We start from the raw sequence: 19,384 nt of genomic DNA on the forward strand, positions 1-19,384 counted from the left end.
AGACTCTCTTTGAGGTGGGCACTGCTGTAGAGGCCCGCTAGGGGGCGTTAGAGAGGTCAGTGTACATACAGTGTACAAGAGCGCAACAGTTGGACAGTCCACCTCAAGCATATGAGAGTGACGTTTCGTGACGTATAACTGCCATACGTGACAGATGGGTGTGTGTGTGTGTGTGTGTGAGCAGCTGGAAGTGAGGACAGTTTATGACTAATAAATGCATATTCACCTCCAAACTGTGGTCTTTCTGAGTATGTATCTCAGTGAGTGGGAAGGAGGGTGAGTGAGTGAGTTTGTCTAGATGTGGCTTAATGCACTTCAGTGTAACTCTAAAGAAAAAAAACACCAACGATACAACTACACAGACATACAACTTTATTAAAAAAAGTATTTAATTACAGACTTAATTGAAATGGACCAGTAAGAAAGCGCAAGCTTGACAAGGCATTCAGCGAAAAAGAGGAAATGACTGAAAGGCAGCAGATGAAAACCTCCAGCTTATTACCTTGACCAGGGGTTCTGTGTGGTCTGTTTCTATAGCCACGGACCACCTGGCCATTTAAGGTTTGGTCTACTTCCTTTTTTCACTTCTCATTTCACTGAAATCCATGTAGAACTTCTTCTTTTCTCATGTTAGAGTACCTCAGGGTTTTGTTACAGCTCAAAAAGAAAAAATAACCTCTACATTGACAAAGCCAGTGGAACTGATCTTTTAATAGACCCTCAAAAAATCTCCACTCAATACTTCATTCATCAGTCCAAATTTCAACATCCCTTTAACTTGAATGGAATGGTCACTAGTCCAGACTCATGCATCCATCCATCAATCTATTTTATTCACCTATTCATTCATTCATTCATTCATTCATTCATTCATTCATTCATATGTCAACTGAGAGCACATTTTCTTTTTCAAAGCAAAGGCAACTAATTCTCCTGTATAATAAGAAGACAGTATTCTGTCACATGGCTTGGACGTAATCCTCCTGTTCTCCTGCCTGCTCGTAGGCAGCATTGTCCCGTCTCCGCCGCCGGCCTCCGGCCGCGCACCTGTCACGGCCCGGCGAATCAGAGCCCTGTGAGCCGGCATCCCTCTCCTGCTCTTCCTCACTCTGCCTGCCCTCATCTTCCTCGCCCTCCACATCGCTCTTGTCTGTATCGGACTCGTCAGAGTTCTCCTCCTCCAGGTAGCGGTAACCTTTGACCTGTGTGGGAGAAGAACGTACTGAGACGGGAAGCTGACTGGGGCAGTGAATGGTGCAACTCTTACCTAACGCTGGCCTGAGGAAAAACTAACATACACAGAAAATCACTAATGATGAATTACACTCATCTACAAACAATTAGGAAATTCACTCAATACAAGCATCAACATAACTATCTGTTATATAAAAACAGCAATTTCCTGTTCTGTATATTTAAAGTCAACCAACAAAGTTTGGTCTTCGTTTCTGATACTTCTAACACTTCCCATTTGCCTCTGCATCGAACAGAAACCTGTTTAAGATCAGCAACAGATATTAATATAGTCACCAAAGTCATTTCTTTTTTAATACTGTAACGCTGACAGGAGAAATTGTAATGGTGCATAAAATGAAAGCGAGAAGAAAGCAAACCGCACAACACAAATAGCTCAGTGTTAAATAACAGGTGGCCCGCTGACTCACCTTGTGTCGTGGACGGGGAATCCGTGGCAACCTGTAAGGAATCTTCTTGGCTAAGCGACGCTCCATCTGCCAATAGCACAAGCCTGCAACTAACAGCGTAACCAACAGGATCGCAAGCTTGGCCTAAAGTGGGAGAATCAGACAGATAAAGAGAGGGAGAGAGGGAGAAAAATAAAAAATGAAAGAATCTATTTTATCACCTGTTCGTTAACATGTTATTTTTAACTAATCCTGTACTGATTTGGAATTAATCATTTGCAATTTTAATATTTTGAATGACGAAATGCTATCTATCATCGTAGGCCATTTTGCTATTGAACCTTTAATTATTATTAATTATTATTATTTTTGCACAAACAAGTCTCCTCACTAAATTAAGTGATGAGTTAAACACTTGATGAGTTGCAACACTTTATGCCATTTTTCCAATTTGCAGAGATACCAGTTTAGACAGTTTGGAAGGTTTCCAAATAAGCAAACAGAATACAAACACAAGCCTAAAAACCTACACACACACACACACACACACACACACACACACACACACACACACACACACACACTAGTGTTTACCCTCATAGGCAGGGCAGACCAAAGGTAGACGATAAAAATTGCGATGGCCTGCCACCAGTGGTAGATGGTGTAGACAAAGTCTAATCGCTCTTTGTCCTCATAGAACAGTCCCAGCAGACCTGCACAGAAACACCCATGGATGGCAGAAACAGTCAAGCAAATTTACACTGCATTCCTCTCAGTCAGGAGTCAAAATGTTTATATCTAAGCCCTCTTTCGCTGAGTAGAAAAAACTGCCTATATTCCAAATGATTTATTCGATTAATACTTCAAAATAATGACTTATTTTCTCAAATTAATGACTTATTTTCTCAAATTTTGTTCTTATTTTCTTAAAATACTGACTTAATATCACAGAATAATGACATTTTTTCAAAATATCGCTTTGGTGTGTCAAAATAATGGTGTTTCTGGAGATTTTGAGTTACTAAGTTAAAAACAATGAATTACTACATTTCAATGAAGTAATAATTACTTTACGGTTTAATTGCATTTAGTGCAGGACATAATGTAAAATGCTGAACAGAAATCAACAGGCCTCATTCACCAATATCTTCCTAAGATTTTTTTTTATTTGTTCTTGAGAAAGGTCTTTAGAAAACATCTATGTCAGATCCTTGACACGTTCTTACAATGCAGTGTTCTTATCTAAGAACAAATCCCAAATAAGAAAACACTGGTGAACTTCAGAATCTTTGTGAAAACTACTACTACAAGTTTTAAGAAAAAATTTCTTCTTAGGAATGGTTGTTGAATGAGGCCCATTGTGCCTTGAGTTTTGGTGGCAATTTTCAAATGTTGCACTACTTCTGCATTGTGTCTGCATGTCAAAATATTGAGATATGCATCGTAAAAATGTTTTAAAAGCATCATGATATGGTATTTTTGCCATATTGCCCACCCCTAACAGTAGGTCAATATTTTGAGAAGATTTGCAATTTTCCAACATTGTTAGCCAATAATTTGAGAAACTTACTTAGTAATTTGAATAAATAAGTAATTTTATATCAAATAGTAAATCATTATTTTAAGAAAAGAAGTCATTAATCTGAGGGGTTTTGCTCTTCTGGAATTCCCTTGGATTTTTATCACAGCAATAAAACTGTAAGTTCTTTGCAGTGTGACTACTGTATATGAGCATCTGACAAAATCAAACTTAACTCTCTACAAAGGATTGACCTCTAATGGATGAATGGCAAAAGCTTCATATATTACCTGTCCTGCATGACACATGACAGAGCTGAAGTTCAGTTGTGTGTGTGTGTGTGTGTGTCCTACTCACTGCTCAGTCCAGTCTTGTTCAGAGCAGTGCCCAGACCCCAAAGGGCAACTAGCACCAGTAGCTGTGGTAACTGATCAGGCCTTCGAGGGCTGGAAGACCAGCACATGAGAACCACCAGCAGGACCAGGTGAACTGCTGCCCCGCCCAGGAGTACCACCTGTCTGGGCAAACGCTGTTGCAGAAGAGCCATTGAGAGGGCTGAACAAACAGAGGACGACAGCCCGTACACCATCACCAACAACCACAGCTTCTCCATCCCTAATGAACACACACCGTACGACTGGAGGAAGAAAAGAGAGAGAGACAGAGAGAAAGGGCAAATTAGAAAAATTTAAATGTTAATTATTTAAATAGAATTTATTATATAATATTGTGTAATATCAGAAATTGATGGTTGCAATTCCTACACCATTTACCCACTGTAGATGTAAATACCCTCAAATTTTAGGTGAAAGTCTGTACTTTGAGCTCATATTTATTATTTCATTTCAGCTCCAATATGCTGTGGCAGACAGCTAAAATAACACTAACTTTGTTGATGAATACTGATAGACTTGACTGTGTACACAGACACAAAGTAGATGTAAGTAGAACATCTACAGTTCTCAAGCCTTGGGACACTCTCTGAACACAATCTACATCTTGTTTAATTTACTTTTTGTATTACTTTCCAAGCTAAAGGTCTAATTTATTCATTTGTATCCATCCAACCAGCAATAATGAACAGGGTAACTAACTGACTCAAAATGATCCCAGTAATTAACTGAAAATGCAAGAAAGTCAAATACGTGTCTTTCAGCATTAGTGGAACCAACACTCATGTCTCTTTCCTTTAAGTAGGTTAGTATATAAGGTTTTATTTAAGGTAGTATTTTGTGGCATATCTTTTTTTGGATAGTTCAAACAATGTACGTTTGAATATATACAATATAGTAACAAACAATTTCCACAACAACTTAATCTAATAATCCTTAAAAAAAAAACAAAATAAAACAGCAGATGATAGACGTGTCCTGACTACTTCTGACCATGGTATAAATTCAGAGAGTGTGGATTTAACAGACTATAAAAAAAATGTTACTGCTGTTTCCAACAAACTGGACCACCCTATACCTTCTTCTGTCTTGGTATGGTTGCCAAAACTGAGCTAAACAATCAGTGACAAAATACAACATTCTTTCATTCTCATACTCTCACAATAAAAGCACCCTATAATCAGCACAAGTGGTTCATGTGGTGGTCAGAATGGAAACCACTGATCATTTGTTATGCTTTCGCTCACCAGTATGAGTCCTTGGATGGCAAAAAGCACCTCAAAGCCAGAGTAGATGAAGAAAGGGCAGAGCATCCGCAGGCGGTAATCACGCAAGTGTTTGAATGGCATCTGGAAGATGTTACCCCAGCCAATACTGCGCAGGTCAATCTCCTCCGTGGGCCGATATGCAGCACCACACACAGCCAAGAACTAGGAGAAAGAGAGCAAGATATAATGTCACTGTCACAGAGTGTCTATACTGTCTGGCTTTCATTTTCTATGAAAGGAGCTTCTCTAACACTTCCAAAACAAAATAAAAATATACAGGAGGATCAGAGGAAAATAATCCTTAATAAAGGAGTGGAGAAATATAGAGAGTGCAGATGCTTCTCCAGACAGGTGTACTACATGATACAATTAAGCATTTCAAACCCTATCATGCTCTGTGGCATGTATAAAAATACTGATCAGGCCCAGTTAACCATGATTTAGATGGTGAGAGAAAGACATTAAAGTTTGAAAAAAGACTTTGAAAAAGGGTTTTTTTATTGGTGAACTGATAGCAGGAGCTTCAGTCACAAAGACTGCTCAACTGTCTAGAGTTACATATATGTTACAGTCATATATCTTCATCATGTTCTTGATAAATGGCTGAGTGCATGTGCAGCGTATACCAAGAGAACAGTACAGGCCTGAATACTTGTCCCCTACAATGAGTGGTCTGGTGATTCTGTTGTGCTTTTGGGGGCATTTTTCAGACATGTAACTTACTTCAGGAATCAGACAAAAATCAATTTGTTTTGAGTGACCCTTAATTATGTTTATTTTATTAAATTAAATGATTAATTATTCAATTTTGTCACTACCAAAACCATCTTAACACTACCAAAACTTTTTGAAATGTTTCGGCAGTTAAAATTCTAGTTAATTTTGAACATAATTAAAAAATGGCTGAGTGCATGTGCAGCGTATACCAAGAGAACAGTACAGGCCTGAATACTTGTCCCCTACAATGAGTGGTCTGGTGATTCTGTTGTGCTTTTGGGGGCATTTTTCTTGCATGGTTTGCGTCTACTTGTCCACTTAGAGGGAAATAAATACAAAGTTATTCTGATCATCTTTAACATTTCATCATTTCTCTTCCAGGATGAAAATGCCCCCCATCCACAGGCCACAAGGGGTCACTAAATAATTTGATGAGCATAAAAAAAGTCATGTGAATCACCTTTGTAGTCATTAGATCTCAATCCAAATGAAAATCTATGGGAGACTGACATGTTAGAGAGCACTCTCCACCACAATCAACAAAACACTGAAACTGAGGGAATATCTTCTGGAAGAAAGGTGTTCCATCCCTCCAGTACCGTTCTGGAGAACCTATGCCAAGGTGCAATAAAGCTGTTCTGGAGGCTTGTGGTGCCCAATATCTTACTAAGAAAGGTTTTTCCTTTTTCACCCATCTGTATGAGCAGTTTCAATCCTGTTCCCTACCTGACATTCCACCCACGTCCACTAACAACATACACGTCAGTCCCTTCCTCTGTGTTACCCCCACAGACCCTGCATATATTCATAATCATGAAATCAAACACCTCCACTTACCCACTTCATCCAGCACCAGCTTTTTAGCTATTATAAAAGCGTGCTTCTGTGTCCTCTCAACTTCTATCTCCTACATACCAAACACTTCATTGGCCTCTTGTCTAGGTTTCCCTTCCTCTGAAGACTGCCACTGTCTCTCCAGTTCTAAAAAGCCCTCTCTTAATTCCACTGTTCCTTTACAGGCCTTTCTCTAGCCTGTTTTCTTTCAAATGTCTTACAGAATCTAGCAGCCTTGTCTTGTGTCTTGTGCGTCATTTCAGTTTGGATTTCTTCCCCACCACTGTACTGAAACAGAGTAGAGTAGTAAATGAGCTCTTTCCTTCTAAAGACTTGGATTGTCTTAACATTCTACTTCTTCTTGGTCTCACTGCACCTTTTGAGATTGTTAATAATAACACTTATTTCTTATCTTAACTGTCATTTAAACATTTGAGATACAACTTAAAACTGGTTCAGAAATGACTTTACTAAGAGGCAGCATTTTCTTTCCAGCCACAGTATTACCATGTCTCAAGATGTCCCACAGGGACCTGTTTTAGGCCCTCTTCTATTCATTTATCTACATGCTCCCCCATGGCTCTATTTTTCATCAGCATGCAACGAGTGCTTATAAAACGTACACTTATCTCACAGCTTAACCAAAAGACCCTCTCAGATTCTCTTAATAAATAAAACTTTTATAGGACATGATACATTTGATATACATCATTTACATGTTGTAAAATTTCCTTAAGTTAGACACTGCTCCTGCTGCTTTTAGACAGGTTGGCAATCTCTGACTGGCCTTAAATGACACTATAATTACTCCTTCCAATATAGTTCAGAATCCTGGTGTTATTCTTGACATTACCCTTTTTTCAGACATATATTCACCATAACTAAATCAGCATTTTTTAACCTTTGTAACATTCTCTTCCTCTGTTCCCTTCTTCAAGCTTATGTAAGAAGCTAAAATAAATAAGTAAGTAAACATTACATTGTTTTCTCGTGACACTGGAACAGCCTGTGACTTACAAAACAAGACTGGTATTATTGAAACTGGCCCCAGACCAGCAACAGGCAACATGCAGCTTTAACCAGGCTCAGAAGGCAGGTGCCTAATTCAGTCCACAGAGCGGCCATCAAGTCTACAACTATTTGTTCTGACTCTCCTCATCACTTCACTTAATGACATCACTCTGTTAACCAAGCAGGAAGTGTAACCAGTGAAGTCAGACAGCATGATGCATGAACGAAACTTGCAGCTGCAGACACTGGAGCCCTCTACGGGCTGTTCAGAATGCAGAAAAACAGCCTAATGGAATATTCGGAACTGTGCAATTGTTTATAACTGAAGTCTTAATCAATGCATTTTTGCATCTTTTGATCTGATATAATCACAACACTGGTGTTAAGGTCATAAAGCAATGCTGTACAGCACTGTGCAAAAGTCTTACACACCTAAGCAAATGGGTAAGTGTGTCTTTTTGCCAATACATTTATTTGAATAAATACAAAAAACATAAATACAGCAAAAAGTAATAAGACTTCCATTTGTTCAAAAAACTAGCTGATATCTTGTAAGGGAATTAGAAAAACATAGGTTTGGCGTTTCTCCGTGATGCCCCACCCATTGCATGGATTTGTGCAAATCCACCACATACACATTTAATTTAATTCAAAGAAGCATTGGTTGAGTCAAACCAAGAATTAGATGATAACTACAAATAATACGCATTTGGAAATGGTGAAGCGAACACATCGACATAGACTGTACTGAACTGGTTAGAAGTCAGAATTCAAAACACATTTCAGACATGTAACTTACTTCAGGAATCAGACAAAAATCAATTTGTTTTGAGTGACCCTTAATTATGTTTATTTTATTAAATTAAATGATTAATTATTCAATTTTGTCACTACCAAACCATCTTAACACTACCAAAACTTTTTGAAATGTTTCGGCAGTTAAAATTCTAGTTAATTTTGAACATAATTAAAAAAGGCTAACCAGTACATGTCTAGCAAACGTAGCTTTGAACAGCTGTACACACAATAAAATTATAACATTTTTGATTAAACACATGATTAATTGCAGAAAACCTGTTTCTGTAGGATCTAACTGTTTACCATGTGGCCATGCTAAAATAATGCTCTGCCTACAGACTAAATCTCTTTGAAAACTCTTCACTTCATGCGTCTTGAGTATCAGGATTATATCTGGATAAGGCCAACCCACATAAAAACGCACATGGTCTGAGACACATTTGAGCCCAATTATAGCAGTGCAAAAACAACCAAAAGTCCTCCCCATGCAGTACGTCACTGGACATGTGATCTAGGTCTACGAGGAAGATAATCATGGAGCACGCACATGGTTGGGGACAGGACGAAACAAAATGCTTAACAGCAATATAGACAAAGACTACTGTACAAAACAAGCTGCAGACGAAGAGGCTGAACGGATAAACCACTGGTAATTGGTTGCTGCCAAGTGGATTTGCATGGTACGTCCCACACAGCAATCCGATTTCAGTCTGACTAATCAGAAATGCATTTGATTACTAAGTATAAATGCATGTGGCTAAAATCTTACCCGAATACAATCCAGATACTAGTCACATGAAGGGCCCAGACGTAAATGGGATTTCTATGTTTCGGTAGTGACATTAAAATGTGGGAGGGCATTTTTTGAGTAGTTTTTATTTAAAAATTTAAGTTATAATAAATTTAAATCTTTCATCTTCACTTTGAAAGAAACTGAAAAGATCTTTAAAATATATCAAAAAAGTAAAAAATGACAATATTATTTTCACAAGTTGAAATTTAGGGGTTAAGGTTTGGGATGGGCATCTAGCAACAGAAAGTACCCTAAAAATGATGATTTTGTATATATTTAGCTTATTAAAATCTCATTTGATGCCTTCAATAGATCATAACATGATCCTTGTAAATATTCAAGGTCTGAACACTTCATTGTTTTTTGAAACAGTTTTTTTTTACTCTGGCACCACAATTTGAACTAATCTGGGAGAATGATATTTTGATATTATTTGTATTTATTCTAATATTACTGTTTTTCTAAGCAAAGAAGTGCATACTGCCCAGAGAAACAGCTTTTTAAATATAACTTTCTCAGGTGCCTAAAACCTTTGCACAGCAGTGAGTCTGAGGAGGAGAGGTTGTCTTACTATGATCATAGAGATGAAGGCAGCTCCCATTAGAACACTCTCTACTTCAATGAGGAGAGTTGAACGAGGCAAATGTTGCAGAACGGTCTTGTTGAAACCCTCAATTATCGTCCTCCCATTTGCACCTGAGCAAACCGGAGAGACAGAGAGAGCAAAAGATTATAATTAAGCTAATTAATGATATTATGATTGTCATTAAGATTATAATTACGATTGTTATTATGAATGCTTATGATTGCCATCACTGTTGCTATTGTTGTCCTAGTGTGTTTTTGTTACAGAGAGAGAGAGAGAGAGAGAGAGAGAGAGAGAGAGAGAGAGAGAGAGAGAGAGAGAAAGTGAGCAAAACAATAGAATAAAAACCAATAGAAAATCATGTAAAGGTAGCAGTAATCAGTGTTAGGCAGAACAATTTGAAAAACTAGTGTTGGCTGAATACTGAACACACTGTACTAAATACATTCAGTAAAATATTCCATTACAATACATAAAAGTAACATATACAGAATACATTTACAATACATACTGATAAAGCTCATGGAAAACTCTGCTGTTTTATGTAACTTGCACTTTCCTTTGCTTTTACTGGCTGGTAGTTTTTTTCATGTAATTCTTCTGTTAGTATGTTTCACAAAAAATTCACTTTAAATGAAGTTACGACTGTTCAGTTCGATCAATCCTCAAAAGAGTTTAATAAAGCTGAGATTAAATACTGATCATCACATTGATTTATCAGTCTACTCAGGCTTTAACAGGAACTTCAGTTTGTAAAGATTGTAAAGAAGACATTTTGAAGTTCTTCTGTGTACCAATTTAGAAACAGCTAATAAACAAGCATTGTGTTTCTTTTAAAGATGGTATACATATATATTTTTTAATTTAGTGGGTAAGTATTGTAAAAGTATTCTCCTGAAAATTTAAAATGGAACTCTATTCTGAATACTGCTTTTACGAAATGTAATTTGGCCTGAATACAGATACTTAATTCCGGTATTCTGAATACATATTTCCAGTACTTGTATATCACTGCATCTCAGCCCTGCCAGTAATACAATGATTTCTTTATCTTATTGGAATTAAAGTAGTAGACTACATTCTATCTAGCTTTCTTGGCAATTTCTTATAAGATATGACAAATGAATTTAAATGAAATATGAAATAAAATTAAGCCTCAAAATACATACAATCCCCAAACTCATGTTGTTACTGCCCAAACAAGTTTCTCCAAAATAGTAACCTCACAGGTGAAGCCAAAAAAGTTCTTTACTTCTCATGTAAGTTAATGCCAAGACATTTTATTCAAAGCTATTTTGGAGCATTTCCACTGGTCCAATCTTCATTAGATTTTCACACTGTAAAGGGCAGCTACTGCATTCAAATGAAGTAGTGTCCCTTTGTGCTGCTTTTAACATTTAATGACAGCCTTGCACATGGCCTGGAACGTCATGTTTTTAACAAAATAAATGTATCCTTTTGTTGTGTATGGGGTGAGTATTGCTTTTTTTTCTGACAGGCTTTTATTGAATTTTAGAAGCACCTCATCTATAGTTGGTGGGCGCACGCTTTTTCCTTCATCCCATTTTCAAATGAAGTAGAGAAAATGTTGAAAAAATGGAGATACTTGTTGTTTTTGTAGATAGCAACAACATCATAATACTGGAGAAAAAAAAACTCAACATAGAGGCAGAAAGAGGAAGTGAGAGGAGAGTGAAGTTTACCACACTGCTTGACGTTGTAGAGGGTGTGCTTGTAGTCACTTAGAAATCCATTGAGGAAGAGGATCATGGGGAACTCAGCAAATACGAAACTCAGCTGCAAAGACACACACATGCACACGCACACACACAGACTGTATGCACATATGAGAAATCAGAAAAGGCATCACCACACCTGTATGTTTGTGTGCATTCCCTGACCTTCACACTCATCAAACACTGATCGTAACTTTTTAATTTTAGGGCTTCACAACGTATTGCTTGTTAATTGTTATTGCATTACACGGAATATACAAATGTGGCCTCAAACGTCTGCTGTGAGCATCCCGGCTGAACAGTGTTCAAGATGTGTTTCTATGTGGTGATGTGTGGATGTTCGGATTAATCAAGGTGTTCATGTAATCCAACAACGGTCATTTATTTTGGTCAAAGTAATGCAGGTCCATTTTTAACCATGTAATATTACTGAATTATTAATGAATGTTTCCATATATTGTGACTGCAAGATCTAACAGTAACACTTCAAAACCAGTATTTCTGTCCATATCATGCAGCCCTAGTTTATTCTTATGCAGTCGCATACAAAAGTTTGTGCACCCCTGGTCAAATGTTTTGTTGGTTTTCTAAGTGAAAATAAGGTAACGTCCTCTACAGACAACACAGTTGTGTACACTGTAATGCACAATTACTGTCTATTTACTGAATTTGACATGGTGAGGAAAAGATAAAACATAAAATGTGGCCTGTGCGAAAGTTATGGCACATCTTATATATATATATATATATATATATATATATATATATATATATTATATATATATATATATATAATTTTATATTATTTTTTCCATATTATGTTAAACTCAACTAAAGAAATTGTGCACTACATTTTACAGAAACAATATACTCCCTGTAGACGACATAGTAACTTACTTTCACTTACAAATCAACTAAACACAATTTGGGGGTATTCAAACTTCTGCATATGACTATGTGAGTCTAACCCACATGCAAACACACACAACAAATCCTCACATGGGACAAAGCACTCACGTGGAAGATGATGTAGAAGACTGATTGGAAAATGATGACATATTGATGGCAAGCTCCCTTTGGCACTCTCCTCTGCTCCTGCACGTGTTCCTCCTTATAGTTCACATATTCATAATATTGCTGGGCCATCCTATAGCACACCACATCATTACACACCACATCATTACACATACACACAGTGTAAGGAAACATAACTGAGTGTACTCTCTCTTATATATGTGCACATGTTATTAACCACTAGTTAAGTAGTTGACAAAGGGGGCTTGTTGGATAAAATGTAGGACAAAAAAGTCCCTTTTTTTGAAGTATGAATTTTAAACACTACCACAACTATTGCTATGAATAATAATAATTACCAGTAGTATTTGACGTATTTGTTAATACAAATACATCAAGTCTTTAATAAATATTTTAGTGTTCAATTAAATCAAGTAGAATTATAGAATCACATGGGACTCCTATTATGATTGCAGTGGAATTTCTGCAGGAGAAGTTATTTGGAGTGCAGTATATCTACCATTGTGTTATGAGGCCACAGATTTAACTATCGTCTAAGTTAGAATAATAGATAAGTTACTTACAGCTAAATTACAGCCATGCCTATTCAATGCTACATCAGGTTTTTATTTAAATGGTTCCTTTTGTATGCAGCGCTTTTTTTTAACTACATCAGCATCACTCTAAGCTGATTTTATTTAGCTGAAGTAGGTCAACCAGACACTGTCTGATGGGTGAAGCAAATCTACCCATTGACTGTAAATATTTAGCCGCATAAAAAAAAATGTTTTTTGTGGGCTGGATTTAAAGATAAATTGTAAATATGTGATGGGCTACATAAAGGCCAGTAGTTTGAGACTCATGGTTTTCAAGGTTCCAATTCTTTTCAATGACAAACCCTAAACCTCCATCACTTTCTCAAAGAACTTCCATAACTACTTTTCATAACTTTTGCAGAATCAGAGTTTAACATATATGTGAAGTAACTTCTACTACACTGTTTTTAGTTTTAACTTTTACAGTTTTGGCAGAACATAAAGACTAGGAATGATGACAGTATCTGGTAATTTAACAATTTGAAGGCAAGTATGCCAAGCATGTTACTTAGAAACTAATTACCAGAACCCCACATTTTGCTGTCTATGTTTTTAAGAATTCAGCAGACACTGCTGCCCTCTTTATACAAGGAAGCTTAAGCACTACAAGACAATCCTACATAATAGAATCTCTCATTAGAAAGAAGAAAATTAAGTTTCCCAAACAAAATTTTACTATAATCCAGGACTGGTCATGCATTTTTAGAACTCACTGACATTTCCAAGTTTTCCAGAACTGGAGTTACCCTGGGTTTAAATGAGCTGAATGATTTGAATCAGGTCTGTTGGAGCAGAAGAAGCGCAAATTTGCTCAGTGCCTGGAACGTCAGGACTGAGCCTGAACATCAGTGCCACAGGGTCTAATTCTAACCTCAAAATAACTCAATAACACACCTAATCCAGCTGATCAAGACCTGAATACTGGAGCAAGGTGTGTTAGGTTAAGGTTGGAACAGGGCTGGAGATACTCGCTGTACAGGACCCACAAGAGAACCTCGCCTTTGTAAACATATTCTTAATTGCGGTTTTGTAACACTCTTTGGTTTTCATGTTGTGATTTTTACTCTGTTGCTTAAAGGAACAGTTTAGTGAAAAATCAAACTTACACAGTTTTCCTCTTACCCAAATGTAGTAAACCAGCCTGAAGTCATGAGTATGCTTGTTTAGTTATTTGTGCTGGAGCTACCAGACTAACGAAACTAACAAGTAATGTTTGCTACAATAGCCTTGTAGCTCTAATGCAACACCCCACAAATTAGCATAGTGCAAACTGCATGCTTAAATCATCGCATACTTGCCTCAAGCTGCACTAACTACATGTGGTGTGGGGGAAAACTGTAAATTTAATTTTTCCAAAGAACATTCCTTTACCATACAGTTTGGAGTGAACAACTTAAAAATGTACTGAACCAACAATACAAGGTTTCCTCTAACCAATCTCCAGTTACTTCACCTTGTAATATAGTTCCCTAGTGAGGCCCATAATGGAACTATGGCAATACCGATGGCCACAGCTGACGGCACCAGAGTATAATACCGCTCCCAGTAATTGGTAGAGACAAAGAGAGCGTAGATTCCAGAGGCAAGGAACATCATCCATTTAGTTCCCAAAAACCTGAAAGAACCAGAGAGAGAGAGAGAGAGAGAGAGAGAGACAGAGAGAGAGAGAGAGAGAGAGAGAGAGAGAGAGATTTGTTTACTTTTTACCAAAACAGTAAGTCTATTTTTTGTTTGTCTGTATTTTTGTTATGGGGTTCTGAATAATAATCGCTTGGCTTTTGGGTGCAGGAGGTAGGAAAAGTCAGATGCACTTCAGTTAAACTACACTGAGAGTTTTCCTAAGTGATAATCAAGCCTGGTGTTCCATCTAGAAACTGTAATTACTTTTTAAAGAGCATGTAAGACACATTGCAACATTCATGCAATGAATATTCAAGAAATCAAAGGCGATAATGAAATTGGAGTGGCGCAGTCTCATTATCACAGTTCCAACTGCAGCAGGAGGGTGAGAGAGCTAGAAGATGAGAAGAAGCATATTAAAAGGCTGGGGAGCAGATGCAGACAGAAGGAAGGAAGGAGAGACATGCAGAATGACTTATCCAATGATTACATTATGATTATAGCTTCACTTTTATACAAAAACTTCCTGACTCTGATTTTCTTTGTTTTTCTAATTCTTTTATCACTATTTGAAAACACCAGATACACTTTACACTGTCTAATAGGTGTTTTTCTGAGTAAATAAATTCTTACTGCCTAGATCGTTTTTTAAGGAAAAAGTTTTCAGGTGCCTAAACTTTCTCACAGTACTATTTGTTACACACTGATAGCAAATGTTTTTGATGTGTTTATCCTCTAAGTTCACTTAAAGGAGGAAAACCACAACAAATGATGCATATTCCAATATGACAATGAAATATGCCATAGTATATGACATATACTCATATGAACACTTCTTTTTGACTGCCAGTGGAATATATACACACACACACACACACACACACACACTATATATATATATTTGAGATGTCACAATACCACTTTTACTTTTCTTATACTGATACCAATACTGAAACTTTGAGCATCGGCTGATATTGGCTATTTATAATTTATAATGTATTTATATTGGCTATTTATAATTAAATACATTTTAATTTGAAAGATCAAGTTATATTGTTTTACTAACATACTTTAAAAAATACATTTAAAAAGAAAAAAGAATACATTATAAACAGAATAAAAATATATTTGTTTTCACACTGGGTGAGGGGGTGGGATTAAGGTAATTTCCTGGGTGGCCAAATCAAACATCCACGCTTTGAGCCTCAGTGTATAACATTTGTTCATGTGAGCATCTCTATTTGACTGCCAGTGTTATACTGTATAGACGCATACACACAAACATATACTAGAGATGGTATGATACAACTTCTTCCTTTCTAATAATGATACTGAAAGCTTGAGCATTGGCTGATGCTGATCAAATGTTTTTCCTTTAAAAACTACTCTTTTTAGCTTTAAAAAGAGCTATATTTTAACTCAAGCACTTCACTTAAGATGAGCATCTAAAAGTGCATCTAAAAAATAGACTATCATGCTTAAACTACTCAATCACTCTTCTACCCCACAGAAAGAACTACACAGTTCACAACATCAGATCACACAATTTGAGTGTGTGCTTTCAGAACAGGTTTGTTACAGAATTGCATTTATTCTTTTTTCCTTTAATATCCCTCTGGCATTTTCTACTGATATCGGCCCAGTACTGATACCTGATATATATATATATATATATATATATATATATATATATATATATATATATATATATATATCAAGAGAGAGAGAGAGAGAGGAGAGAGAGAGAGAGAGAGAGAGAGAGAGAGAGAGAAAGAAAATAGTACCGGATGAGTACAGGTGTATAGAGCAGGCCTACAATAGGAGTGACATTGATGCCCATCAGCATCTTATTGTCAATGTCCGTCAGGCCCAGACTGCCATACTTCACCTCTCTGTAGGTTTCATCGTAGTGCAGGATCAACTGCATCTGCAGAAGACCTACAGAACACAGAGCATATCAGCACACTGCAGAGCACCAGCACGTCAGAGCTACACTGCATTAACCACAACACTACTACATAAAGGTCACTAAATGGGAACCTGTATACTGAACATTCAACATTATGCTGTGCTTATGAAGTGTGCTTCATCTGTACCGTTCATGGACTAATATCTAAATACCCAAGGTGGAACTCACCCATGTAAACACTGTAGACGATCATGCCCCCAAAGCTCGCTCCCACCACGTTCTTCACCACACCCAGCCTCTTCCTCCTGTAATACTTCCTTTCCTCCTCTTCCTCATCATAGTCTGGGTGTGGCCCCAGAAACTCCTCTACCTGCCAGACAATTATTGAAGATTAGCCAATGCAGAAAAGGATCCAACCACAGAGCAGGGGTGCCCAAACTTTTTGTCTTTAGAGGGGGCTCAAGGACCAAAAAGACAAAACAGTATACAAATAAAGATGGCAGGCTGGCTTCAAAATTAAGTTCAAAATTATGTCTTTTGAAACATTACATTATAGTGTGTCACTAAAATACCAAAAAAAACAAGTTTATAAGTCATATATAGAATAAACAGAATTGTGTTCTCTCATTGGGAGAGGAGGTGGGATTATGGTAATTATGGGGGCCAAATCAAATCTTCTCATGGGCTAATTTGGGGTAGTCCTGGCTTAACAATGAGCAAAATTTCTATAATAAGATGAAATAAGAACTAATATTTTCAACCAAAATAAGCTTGACATCTTACAGTCCATGGAACTGCCTGGTGGCCTCATATCTATAATTTAAGAATAATATCATATCAGAAATATTTCTGATGTCTATAACCACCTAAAACATAGAACAGAATGAAATTACACATAAAAATGAATCAGGGATAAATATCATTTAACTGACTTGGACTAAAATCCTTTTGCTCTGAGTGACCCTACATCTCAATTACACTTATTTTATTAAAACAAATGAATGAACATTCCTTTTTGTCACTTCCAAAACAATCATAACACCACCAAAACTTTATCAAATGTTTCAGGAGTGGCAATTTTAGCTAATTTTGAGCATAACTCAAAAACAACGGCCACGTGGCTAGCAAACACAGCTTTGAATAAAAAAATAATAAAATCAAAAATCTTACTTAATTGCAGAAAATCTGTTTCAGTAGTGACAAGTCGTACAGTTGCACACTGATTTTTAGACTTTGGGACACATTTACTTCAAAACAATGGGATATAACTGCTCACCACGTGGCCATGAGGGACAGGGATGCAGCCTCACTTCCTGCTCTAAAACACAGGGGCAGGGGCTAAAAATGTCTCCGCCCACAGACTAAAACTATGTGTTCTGGTAGTGACATGAAAATGTGGGACAGCATTTTTAAAAATTAGGTTAAATTAGTTTTTTCATTTATAAATTTATCTCCTAATAAATCCAAATCTTTAAACTTTCCTTTTAAAATTAAGTATCATTTATACAAATGGGAAAGCCACCTCCCAATGGAAAATACTCTATAAATAATGATTTATTATATATTTACCTTATTTATATATAACTCCATTTCACTTTCAAAACATTCAGAAAAGCACAAATCAAACTAGGTAAATGTGACTAGTTATCCGCATTATAAATGTATTTTAGCTCTGTGTACACTGGTGAACATGTGCCTACCTGCCCTTGTATGTTGCCGTCTGGCCCTGCAGGCTGCAGACCCTCAGCTCCGTCAGCAGGGGGCGCAGCCTGCAGCTCTGCCTCTCGGTACACATTATCCTCTGTTATCACTGCTGCCATCTGCCGGCCAAACACAGAACCGCGCACCACAACGCAATTAATGTCTGCTCCATTTATGAAGACAAACGTGAACGACGTACATACAAATACACTTATAGTCAATATCCGAATATAATATGTAACAGGCAGGTTAAATTTAGCAACGTTTAATTAAGCACACAATAACAATAATAAAGGCGTTTACATGAGTTGGAGAATCGTAACGTCAGTATGTTTGCAAAGACTCAGACTAGCATCACTGTTTATACAGTAAATACAGAAAACCTTTTATGAATATGACACATAACCGTTTATTATACGCCTAGACACGTCACTGCTCTCCCTGCTGAAAGCAAAAAAATCATAGAAACCATTAAAAGTTTCTCTGGGTTCCTGGTAGGAAACTTGGTCTCTAATGGCAACTTGGAATTTTCATTAAAAAGCAAAACCATCAAGTCAAATCCTAAAGGTTCAGTCTTTTTTCAGCAGGGCGAAGATTAATATAAATTCGTTTTTAATCTAAATCTACTTGCTAATGTTAACAGACCCTTCTTACCGTCTAGTTTTGGTGGGATTTCTCTTGGTACTGATTATGTCTCGGTGGGGTTTACCGTGCAGACCCTCCTGCAGTCACTGACTAAACATAAAACAAACACGTGTTGCTAAACCCACCTGGACTCCGATCCACTGACGACGCGGCCGAGACTATGAGCGAGCAGAGCCACAGGAGCGGTTCATGCATTGAGTATGTGGCTGCTGAGGGGTGAAGTGAGCTTGTTCGTGCTGAGCTGCATGACTTCTGATCAACACTGAGACCGAATTAAACACGCGAAGAGGAAGCGAAAGTTGCTCCCTTTCACTTCCCTGTTCTGGCGAGCTGTTAAAGCTGCAGTGTCCCTGTACTGAGGAACAAGAGCCAGCTGGGAGGGCCCAAACCGCACTCAGGCGTAAGTAAATAATGACTCAGGAAGCAAGAGCAGCCATCAAAAAACAACCTGAATACGGGTCTTTAAAAGTCATCAGGTCTAAAAAAAAACCCTCCTCCAGTGAGAACCTCAGTAACACTTCATTTGGAGGTTATGTAAGTGTATTCGAAATGGATGAATTCTGCTCTACTATACTGTATACTGCACGTTACTGTTCATACCC

At 37.3% G+C, this 19,384-nt stretch overlaps 1 protein-coding gene across 2 annotated transcripts; it reads right to left on the reverse strand.

Annotated features, from left to right (window-relative positions):
* Nucleotides 1–355: 355 nt before the first annotated feature.
* unc93b1 (unc-93 homolog B1, TLR signaling regulator) lies at nucleotides 356–19,162 on the reverse strand. 2 transcript variants are annotated; one of them, XM_036574377.1, is made up of 13 exons: nucleotides 18,792–19,162; nucleotides 18,137–18,256; nucleotides 16,665–16,806; nucleotides 16,312–16,465; nucleotides 14,361–14,522; nucleotides 12,315–12,444; nucleotides 11,265–11,358; nucleotides 9,547–9,671; nucleotides 4,802–4,984; nucleotides 3,520–3,799; nucleotides 2,238–2,356; nucleotides 1,665–1,787; nucleotides 356–1,202 (listed from the first exon to the last, which is right to left on the reverse strand). In XM_036574377.1, the coding sequence occupies exons 2-13, from the start codon at nucleotides 18,254–18,256 to the stop codon at nucleotides 960–962; spliced, it is 1,875 nt and encodes a 624-aa protein (XP_036430270.1). In that variant the 5' UTR covers nucleotides 18,792–19,162; the 3' UTR covers nucleotides 356–959. The 2 variants fall into 2 exon arrangements, with proteins under 2 accessions (XP_036430270.1, XP_036430269.1); XM_036574376.1 differs by having other exon boundaries at nucleotides 18,908–19,161.
* Nucleotides 19,163–19,384: the final 222 nt, after the last annotated feature.

The sequence above is a fragment of the Colossoma macropomum genome, unplaced genomic scaffold (genome assembly GCF_904425465.1).
Source record: "Colossoma macropomum unplaced genomic scaffold, Colossoma_macropomum, whole genome shotgun sequence".
Classification (NCBI taxonomy): Eukaryota; Metazoa; Chordata; class Actinopteri; order Characiformes; family Serrasalmidae; genus Colossoma; species Colossoma macropomum.

Coding starts and splice junctions, on each gene's coding strand:
- unc93b1 (XM_036574377.1), bottom strand. CDS start 18,256: ATGGCAGCAGTGATAACAGAGGATAATGTGTACCGAGAGGCAGAGCTG. Junction 16,466..16,664: donor CGTCTACAGTGTTTACATGG/GTGAGTTCCACC, acceptor TGTGTTCTGTAG/GTCTTCTGCAGATGCAGTTG. Junction 3,800..4,801: donor CCATCCAAGGACTCATACTG/GTGAGCGAAAGC, acceptor TTCTTCCTCCAG/TCGTACGGTGTGTGTTCATT.